The sequence below is a fragment of the Trematomus bernacchii genome, unplaced genomic scaffold (genome assembly GCF_902827165.1).
Source record: "Trematomus bernacchii unplaced genomic scaffold, fTreBer1.1, whole genome shotgun sequence".
In the NCBI taxonomy this organism is placed as follows: domain Eukaryota; kingdom Metazoa; phylum Chordata; class Actinopteri; order Perciformes; family Nototheniidae; genus Trematomus; species Trematomus bernacchii.
In genome coordinates, this window is record NW_022987567.1 from 2535131 (window position 1) to 2544623 (window position 9493).

The 9493-nt window shown below is 41.7% G+C and overlaps 1 protein-coding gene across 2 annotated transcripts; it reads left to right on the top strand.

Moving 5' to 3' along the window:
- Positions 1–6030: 6030 nt before the first annotated feature.
- On the top strand, positions 6031–8840 carry LOC117478745 (zinc finger BED domain-containing protein 1-like). 2 transcript variants are annotated; one of them, XR_004555498.1, is made up of 3 exons: positions 6031–7041; positions 7378–7977; positions 8147–8477. XR_004555498.1 is itself a non-coding variant. In XM_034125652.1 (3 exons), the coding sequence occupies exons 2-3, from the start codon at positions 7537–7539 to the stop codon at positions 8558–8560; spliced, it is 855 nt and encodes a 284-aa protein (XP_033981543.1). In that variant the 5' UTR covers positions 6031–7041; positions 7378–7536; the 3' UTR covers positions 8561–8840. The 2 variants fall into 2 exon arrangements, 1 of the variants encoding a protein (XP_033981543.1); XM_034125652.1 differs by having other exon boundaries at positions 8147–8840.
- Positions 8841–9493: the final 653 nt, after the last annotated feature.

Sequence of the window (9493 nt, forward strand, 5' to 3'; positions counted from 1 at the left end):
CTTCTGGAAAAAAGCAGATTGCAAAAGAAATTCTAAATGAGCATCAACAAAAAACGCTGTACAAAAACTCAATCTAAAAGAGACGTAGCTAAGGGGTCGCTTTAACTTGACTTGGTAACCTTTGAGGGGATAAGTGGTAGTTGGTTCTGCGCAGACTAATTGTGAATGGTGTTTTCTTAGAGAGATTTTGACGAATCTTTTCTGAGATGCTGTATACCAGGGATGCAAACTCATCAGGTATGAAAAAGGTGACAAGGATCCGAGCCCCCCCCCCCGACCCCACGGAATATCGGCTTTAAAATGAGGAATAACAGAGGATTTTAGCAGTCAGAACAACTAAAGCAGTTAATAATAACAGAAACGCCAAAGAGTCACATCTAATAGAAATGTATAAAAGCATTTATTTGAATTGTGTAGCAGTCAGTTTATAATTTTGGCAGCACTGTTGAGCATTTTGAAAATGTATTTTCATGCCTCTGTGCAAGGCTTAGTCTTTCTATCTGTATAGCCACTGGTGTAAAGTAACTAAGTTCATAAACTCAACAAGTACTATACTTGGGTACAATTTTGAGATACTTTATTTAAGTATTTCAATGTGTTGCTACTTTGTTCTTCTACTCCACTACAGTTCAGAGGTAAATGGTGTACTTCTACTCCACTACATGTATTTAATACCTTTAGTTACTTTACAGATGTGGATGAATGATGTGAAATATAATCAAGTGTTAAATCAGACTTTAGTTCCACCTGGAGTAAATTCACAAGCTACCCTGCAGTATACAAAGTCATTCAAACTAGCTGCACCTTTACCAGCTTTGAGAACACTTTCATGATCAATCATTATAAAACATATCATATATATTATTCTGAAATGGACCAATCTGCACAATGACTACTTTTACTGTCGCTACTTTAACTATATTTTGATGAGAATACTTTTCTACTTTTACTTGAGGAACATGTTGAATGCAGGACTTCTACTTCTACTTTTACTCAAGTACAAGACCTGAGTACTTCTACTTTTAATCAAGTACAAGACCTGAGTACTTCTACTTTTACTCTAGTACAATATCTGAGTACTTCTACTTTTACTCTAGTACAAGATCTGAGTGCTTCTACTTTTACTCAAGTACAAGATATATACTTATACCACCTCCGTTTATAGCCTATGAAAAAAACTATTTGAAAACGAAGGCTAAAGCTAACGTTAGCAGATAGTGACAATGTATGCTAGTTAGCTAGCTCAACGATAATATTGCGACAGAAAAACTTTTCAGTGCACATCACGCTCTGCCGCTCCGACCGACAGGGAGCTCTGATCTGAACACCTGAACGGCCCGTTCTAACAGTTGTTCACCAGCGGTCCAGTCTGTGCCACAGTGACTCCGGACCGCACAGTTAATATTAACGAACGCACCCGTAGGTAATGTAGCTGCTGAAGCTAGACCCTCATCCCGGAGCAGCAGAGCCTTATTATACATCCATGAGCAGAGCCGACAGGCAGGAAGACTCGAGCACACAGCTCGCGCTTCATTATAATATATAAAAAAAGAACACCATGCGTGTCATGATGGCACATAACAGCTCGCGGCCGCAGATTACTCCGGGTCCCAGACCCCCCCCCCCATACCCCAAAAATATTTTTTATTGCAGATCTACATGAATCACACAAACGACCTATTTTGGATTCAAAACGGCGAATTTCGCCGAAAGGTGACAAGTTTGCATCCCTGGTATACTTAAAGGGCCCATGTCATGGCCATTTCCACTGATCATAATTACATTGTTGAGGTATACTAAAATAGATTTATACTGTGCAATTTTCCAAACTCACATTGGTTTCGCATACAGCATCTCTGTCAAGCATGTGTATTCAGCAGTATTCACTTTCTCCACTAAACGACTCGTTGGAGCTCTTGCCCCCCCCTCCCTGTGAGCCTAGTGTGCTCCGATTGGTCAGCTCGGCCACTCGTTCTGATTAGTCAACCACCAGAGAGGCTCCGCCCGCTTTTTTCGGGGAACATCAGTGTAATAATGGCGTCGGGACAGCTGATATTTTATACGCTAACTAACCGAACTGAACCTACAACTGTTGTTATAGAAGAGTGTGACGGCCCCAGGGCCTTTGTGCAGGTGTGTTGCAGGTCTTACGGTGGGGTGGAGCTGAAGAGGCTAATCAGCGCGATCACGGACACCTCCGTAGCCGGTGCTATTAATCCCAGCGGCTCGGCGATTCTCTCCCCGACCACCTATCTCTGCATTTACCACAATAAATGTGCCGTGGTTTTGTAAACTCATGTATGTCTCCTTGCCTTTCCGTTGTGGCCTACGAGCCGGTCATAACAAAGAGTAAGTTATTTTTACCTGTAATAAACTACTACTGTTTGATGAGAAATCAAATCATGGTTTGCTATATATGAATGATATGTTATAGGAGCAAATAATTCAGGGAAGAAAGGATAGGCCTACTAAGTATTTCCATTAAACTTTATTTTTAGAAATGTACAAAATGAACATAAATATACATATATACACACGGTATATCATCCATTCCTCCCCGCATCTTGCCTGGGCGCAGCCGGTGCCTTTTAGCACGAGGCCTCAGTAGTAGCAGTCGTCCCGTCCCCGTCATGTATTGTCCGCCAGGATCTGGCTGGACGAATTCAAATGCAAATCACAAAATATTAGAGAAACTTAGTTGTTTTAGATTCGTTAGTAGTAGTTGTGGTAGGAGTGTGGATCTATCTAATGAACAGCTTGCCTGCTAATATGCTAACCTAGCTTTGTTTACCTTGGTAGCTAACACGATATGAACGTTAGCTTGGAGGAACGGCAACTATAATGGAATGTAATAAAACTACTATGAACAAAAGCTAGTGGTTCATATTAGGCTAGCAATAACGTGTTTATAATTGCAATATTATACGGGTATTCTGCTACGTTCGGTCATACATTGTAACTTGCATGAATACATTGTTTTGCGCTAGCATACAGCTAGCCTCGTTAGCTATACATGCAGTATGTACATGTACTGTCACAATGTACGGTAAATCACCCGGAGTATACTGTATGAGTATTCCGTGTGTGTGACTGCAGACCTTCTCCTGCCATGACAAACATGTAAGGCCATCTGCTGACATTGTAGTTGATATATTTAAACGCTAGCAACGTAGCATAACAAAAATGTTTTTCCGACCAAACTAAGGTCTAGCTCCGTCGGCTACGCCAGCTATAATGTAATTACGTTTCGCGACTGACCGTACGGTAAATCACCAGGAGTATACGGTCTATGACTATTTCGTGTGTGAATGCAGACATTATCCAGCTATGAGGAACATGTATGTAAGGCGATCTGCTAATATTGGAGTTGATATATGGAAACGCTAGCAACTTAGTTAGCCCAGTTAGCACTATGTCAATGAGTCCGGTTTACACATTTAACCAGTCGTGGTAGATACCTTGTTTGATAAATACACAAATAACAATGCAAACTTACAGGTTGTGTACCCGAATCTTCCCCTGCTCCAAACGGTCCAAACAAGCTGTGCATATCCGGCCTCAAACTGGGCAATGTTTTGGAAGCTTTCGTCTGTGAAATGCCGGTTCTTCGAACCTCTGAAGGAACAGTGTTAAAAAGACATTTCAACCACTGACTTCGTCGTGGTTCTTCCGTCGGTAGGACAAACAGCTCAGATTTCTCCTCACATTTCAGGAAACAGGTCCTTGGCAGTGGCATGACTGGATCGATTGTGAACTGAACCAGAGCTTCCAACAGTAAATGTTAGGCTGGCAGAGGGTGCGGCCAGCGCCGCTGCTGGTGTGGCCATAGCTCTTCGGGATTGGTCCATTTCGTTCCGGGTACCGCATGACATCAGGCCGTACCCGGAACTAAATGGAAGACTCAAATGGGCAGTGACGTATCTCCAACGAGGCGTTTTGGGGAGGTATTTTCTGTGTTAGAGTTTTACTCGCTACAGGGTGTACTTTGAGGGTTTTGACTCTGCACACCGTTTACATGCATAAAAACCTTCATAACACACAAGGGGACGGGTAATAACCTGACATGGGAGCTTTAACACATTCTGAAGTGTGTTGTCCTGCATGTAACTTTCTAAAATGTTTAAAACTAGGGCCGTGAACGTTAGCGCGTTAATGCTTGGGACTAATGTGGAAACCTTAACTAGTTAAAAAACTAAAATCAACGCAAAATGTGGACATTACTAAGTTTGACACAAATTCCAGGGCAGATGTTCACCATGAATCGCTTGGCAGTGAAAAGGCAAAGAAAGCAGAGGAATTTTCAATGCAAAGTCCTCCCCTCGTTGGTCCCTGTAAAAGGTCACAATTTAGGCATTCTGGGTGTTTTCAAAACTCTATTTCAGTAGCGGAGCCAGCTGTCTATATATCCTCCTGACATTCTGCAATCATATTCTGCTTTTTTTAAATGTTAAAATGTGAATGAGGCAACAGATACTAACAGAGAAGGAGGCTTGATGCTGCAACTCTGTGTAAACAGCATGGGCCAACTGGCCAACAGTAGAAGCTACACACATGGAAACTACATCTATTTGTAAGCTTCATAAAGGATCCATCCAAGGACGCACTATTCCCCTATTTCCCTGACATCTCTATAAAGAGGTCTCAACTCAATGATGTTGTTTGTCAATATATTTTTGAAGCATTTTACCTCCTTTCAGAATGGAAACAAATGCCTTTTGAAAAAGTAAATTACGAGGCTGCTGTTGACAGCTAAAGAAATCTAACCACGGGGACGTAAGAAGATATATTGCCTTGACTATTAGTTCAGAAAGACATAACATGTGCCTTTATTCAATGTTTGCCAAAAACATCTATTTTTTTTACAAAACTTCTCTTTATCAAAAGTTTTGTCCTGAACCTTGACAATATGGGCTGAGGAAATGTTTGAACACACATTAAAACAAAAAGCTTTTGTCATGTCATTTTACCACTAGTTCCTTCGCCGGCTCATATTAATGACGAATGACAACCTGCAACAGTGACATTCAGGGAAAAAGAAAGTCAACGACAATTAACAGCAACAGAGGGAGACGTCCTTTTTTAAAGGACAGACAGCTAGGAGAGTCCTCCAAATTTAACCAAAACACGGCCATTTGTAACTCCTCACCTTTAGAATGACAAATTAAAGAACCAAATGTCTTGGTGAAGGTTGGGACGGTTCATTTGCATTAGTGTTACATTTTTTTAGAATAGGAGATCTTGTCTTTACGGTAATGATAATAACGATATGGTTAAAGTTAGAGAATGAATGTGGATTGAATTGTTATCTTTGTTGTACCGAGTACCTTCATAATAACTAGGGGTCGACCGATTATCGGCCTGGCCGATTATCGAGGCCGATATTCCGCATTTTACAGATTATCGGTATCGGCCTTTTTTTTTTATATCAAATTGCCGATACAACTTTGGATCTGATGCGGCCGTTTCTCTGGCTGCAGTCACCACTGTTCACGAGCAATGTCCCGCCCACAGCGCTATCTGATAGGCTAATACTGAAGTGTCAATCAACACTGAAGATTTCTGCGTCTCGCAGCGGAGAAACTGGGACGCGCTGGGACGACTGGGACTGGGACGGCTGCTAGTGGAGCCTCGCAGCAACTCTGCTTTCTGCACCACAATCTGGTGCTGCTGAATTGGGACTACTAAATGAGTGAGACTCAAATATCATAAGTTCAGAACAATTTTGAGTAGTTTTTATTTTATTTTTTACTTCATTTACTTTAATCAGGGTCACAGAGAGGAAACCAGTTTTAAGATGTTGAAAAGTTCATTAAACATAAAAAGGCATTTCAAAGAAGTTGTGTTATTCTACATTTTGACACCAAGATTTTCTGATTTTACTGCAAATGTATATCGGTTCCAAATATCGGTTATCGGTCTCCTTGATTACTAATAATCGGTATCGGCCTTGAAAAAGCCATATCGGTCGATCCCTAATAATAACATCACATAATTAGCATTCGGATGTATTCATAGTCACTGCTAGGGCTGTGCAATTAATCGTATTTTAATCGCGATTACGATTATGGCTTGCGACGATTATGAAAACAGCATAATTGACAAAATACGATTATTTTGCTGGGTGCGCTTTCGCCCCTCCCTAAAAGCCCACTCGGCCACGTGGGAGTGACATGTGTGAGTGTTCAGCGCGAGCGAAGATGTCAGAACAAGAGCAGCAACTCGTTAAAAAGAAGGGTAAAACTATTTCCACTATTTGGAAGTACTTTGGCTTTCAGGAGTCCGACGTGGAGCAAAACAAAGTACAGTGCAGGATTTGTTACCAGGTTGTGTTGGCACCACACGCTAACACAACCAATCTCTTTAATCATCTGAAATACAACCACAAAGTGCAATACGACGGGGCAATAATACAACAAAAAGCAGACCAAAAAGATGCCCGCTCGACTTCATCCACAACATCATCACAGTCATCGATTCAGGACGCATTGCACAGAGCAACGGCCTACGCGACGAGCTCGCAGAGACACAGAGATATTACAGGTGCCATTACATTTCACATCGCTAAAGATATGTGCCCAGTTAGCACTGTTAGCAACCAGGGCTTTAAGCAACTTGTCAACACGTTGGACAAGCGTTACGAGATGCCGTCTCGGTATTATTTCAGCAGGTCTGCGCTGCCTGCGCTATATGACAAATGCCGTGGGGAAGTTGAGAGAGATGTGGCTTCAGCTGACTACTTTGCCACCACAACGGACCTATGGTCTAGCCGCACCATGGAGCTATACATGAGCCTCACAGTTCATTATATCGATGCCGATTTCAATTTGAAGACAAAGTGTCTCCAAACCGCATTTTTCCCTGAAGACCACACGGGGCAAAACATCGCCCATGGACTGAGGGAAGCGATGGCTGCTTGGGGGTTAAAAGAGGATAAACTCGTCTGTATGACTACGGACAATGCCGCAAATATAAAGCTGGCGGCTGAGGTCAATGGATGGATGAGGCTCCAGTGTTTCGGGCATAGACTCCACTTGGCCATAGGTGAGCAGGATTCCTTCCTCCTGTTGTATGTAATATGTCATTTTAACAACAGCAACAACAATAATAGCAATAGTAAGTCATTAACATTGATGATCTCTCTCTTAATATGATAATATTAATTACATATTATTATTATTATTATTATTATGTTATGTGTGAGCTACTCTGTCATCTCTCTCTTTTTTTTCTCTCTCTCTTTCCCTCTCTCTCTCTCTCTCTCTCTCTCTCTCTCTCTCTCTCTCTCTCTCTCACACACACAACACACCAAATTATGCTTTGATGAAGATCATGATTATCATCATGATACTAAATAATATGTATTTGTTGTAATCTTAGAGAATGCAATGAAGGATCCCAGGATCGGCCGTGCAGTGGGGCTTTGCAAGAAGCTGGTCAGCAGCTTCTCCTACAGTTGGAAAAAGAAGAGGGAACTTGCATCTGCCTGAACACTCCCTAAAGACAGAATGTCCAACCAGATGGGGATCTAGGCAGGCCATGATCGACAGGGTCCTCGAGCAGCAGAAGGCCATTGCCCAGGTCCTTTCCAGCGACCGAAAAACCAGACATCTCTCCCTCACGTGGCAGGACGTTGATGTACTGGAGGCAATCAATAAGTCGCTTAGCCCTCTGGTGGAATTCACAGACGCACTTTCTGGAGAGAAGTATGTAAGTGTGTCTTTTTTTAAACCAACCCTGCACCTCTTCAACAACTCATTGCTGGCAGTGCAGGAGGATGACACAGACCTCACAAAAAGCATAAAAAAGAAGATACTAGACTATCTCAATGATAAATATGATGACGCAGCGACACAAGAGCTGCTTGACATGGCCTCTGCCCTGGACCCGAGATTCAAGCTCAAATATGTCAGTGAGGACAATCGAGGATCCATTGAAGCCAGCCTGACAACTGAGATGAGGAGGGTGATGACACTCATGGTAATAATAATAATAAAAAATAAAAATGTCAGATTTGACAGTAAATACAATTAAGTGAATGAATGTGTTGTCAAAGTGTTATAATGTAATTCTAGGTATAAATGTTAATACCCATAACCATTTAGTCTGATTAAACATGTCATTCTTATTTTCTTTATAATACTCCAAGGAGAACGCCCCTCTTGAGACGGCAGCGGTGCCTGCAGATGACACGGAGGATGCTGCTGCAGCTGCACCAAAGAAGAAAAAGAAGGGACTGGGGAGCTTCTTCAAGGCCACCGTAGACCAAGCTGCAGAACCTCAACCTGCTCTGGAAAAGGACAAGGCCATAGCTCTTGAGCTACAGTCCTACCTCCAGGCAGTGCCACTGGATGCTGAGGAGGACCCACTAAAGTGGTGGAGGGAATCCCGGAAGTTCTACCCACGGCTCTCCATCCTGGCAAGGAAGTATCTGTGCATCCCAGCCACAAGTTCCTCTTCAGAGAGGGTCTTCAGTACAGGTGGCAATATTGTCACCTGCCTGCGCTCGTCTCTGAAACCAGACCATGTAAACAGGCTGGTTTTTCTTGCAAAAAATCTTTAAGAGATGACATGAGCAGCCCTACCAGCATTTGCCATGGTGGCCATGTTGGCTATATGTTAAGGAGTTGTCAGTAGGTTGTGACAGTGCACTGCAACATATTTGATTTAATTTATTTTTGTCTAATTTATTTTTATTTATCATATTAATATATGTTTAGTATGGTTTTGGAAGTGCGCTCCATTATGTGTTGACCTTGTTTATTGGTAAAATATTATTTGTTTTAAAGTTTAATAAATGGTCAATGAATAATCGTCAAAATAATCGTGATATCAATTATTGACCCAAATAATCGTGATTATGATTTTTGCCATAATCGCACAGCCCTAGTCACTGCTGCTGAAGGGTTTTTGTTGTTTTATGTCAAGATGAGACACCAAATTATTAATATAACATAAATTAGGGATGTTACGACAATAGAAAAGTAGCTGTCAACAACAATTCCAGTTAAATTCCACAATTCTCTAAACAAGGGCAAGAAGAAAACAATAAGTTCCACGTATTTCAACATAACCGTTTACAATCTGTTTTTTTGTAAGGATATTAAACTGGTCATTGTTCCCTCTCCAATACCCATTTTATACTGCTGCTGGAACTGTATTTGTTCAAGTGCTTGCGAAATAGTTTCACTGACACTTTTTAATGGACATTGCCATGTTGTTACCGGCAGAATTTTAGTACTGTGATCTTTGACAGCAGAGCCAAATGTGTGTTTTCACGTGGGTGGCAGCGGATATTGATAACGCTTCCCCTGTGGTGCCTTCTCCTCCCGACATTGATTTTAGACAGGGGAGTAACTATCCTTATGTAAGCAGCTTAAGTTATGTAACAGACATACTAACTTATTTCAACCCAAGCTATGATCTTCTACTGAATCTAACCAAGTACATTTGTCACCAAAATGTAGTAGGTTACATTCAACACATGCTTAAAACT

What these genes read in the sequence shown, in the direction of transcription:
- LOC117478745 (XM_034125652.1), top strand. Translation starts at nt 7,537, where the DNA reads ATGATCGACAGGGTCCTCGAGCAGCAGAAGGCCATTGCCCAGGTCCTT. An exon ending in GGAGGGTGATGACACTCATG is followed by an intron (nt 7,978 to 8,146) that starts GTAATAATAATA and finishes TAATACTCCAAG; the next exon opens with GAGAACGCCCCTCTTGAGAC.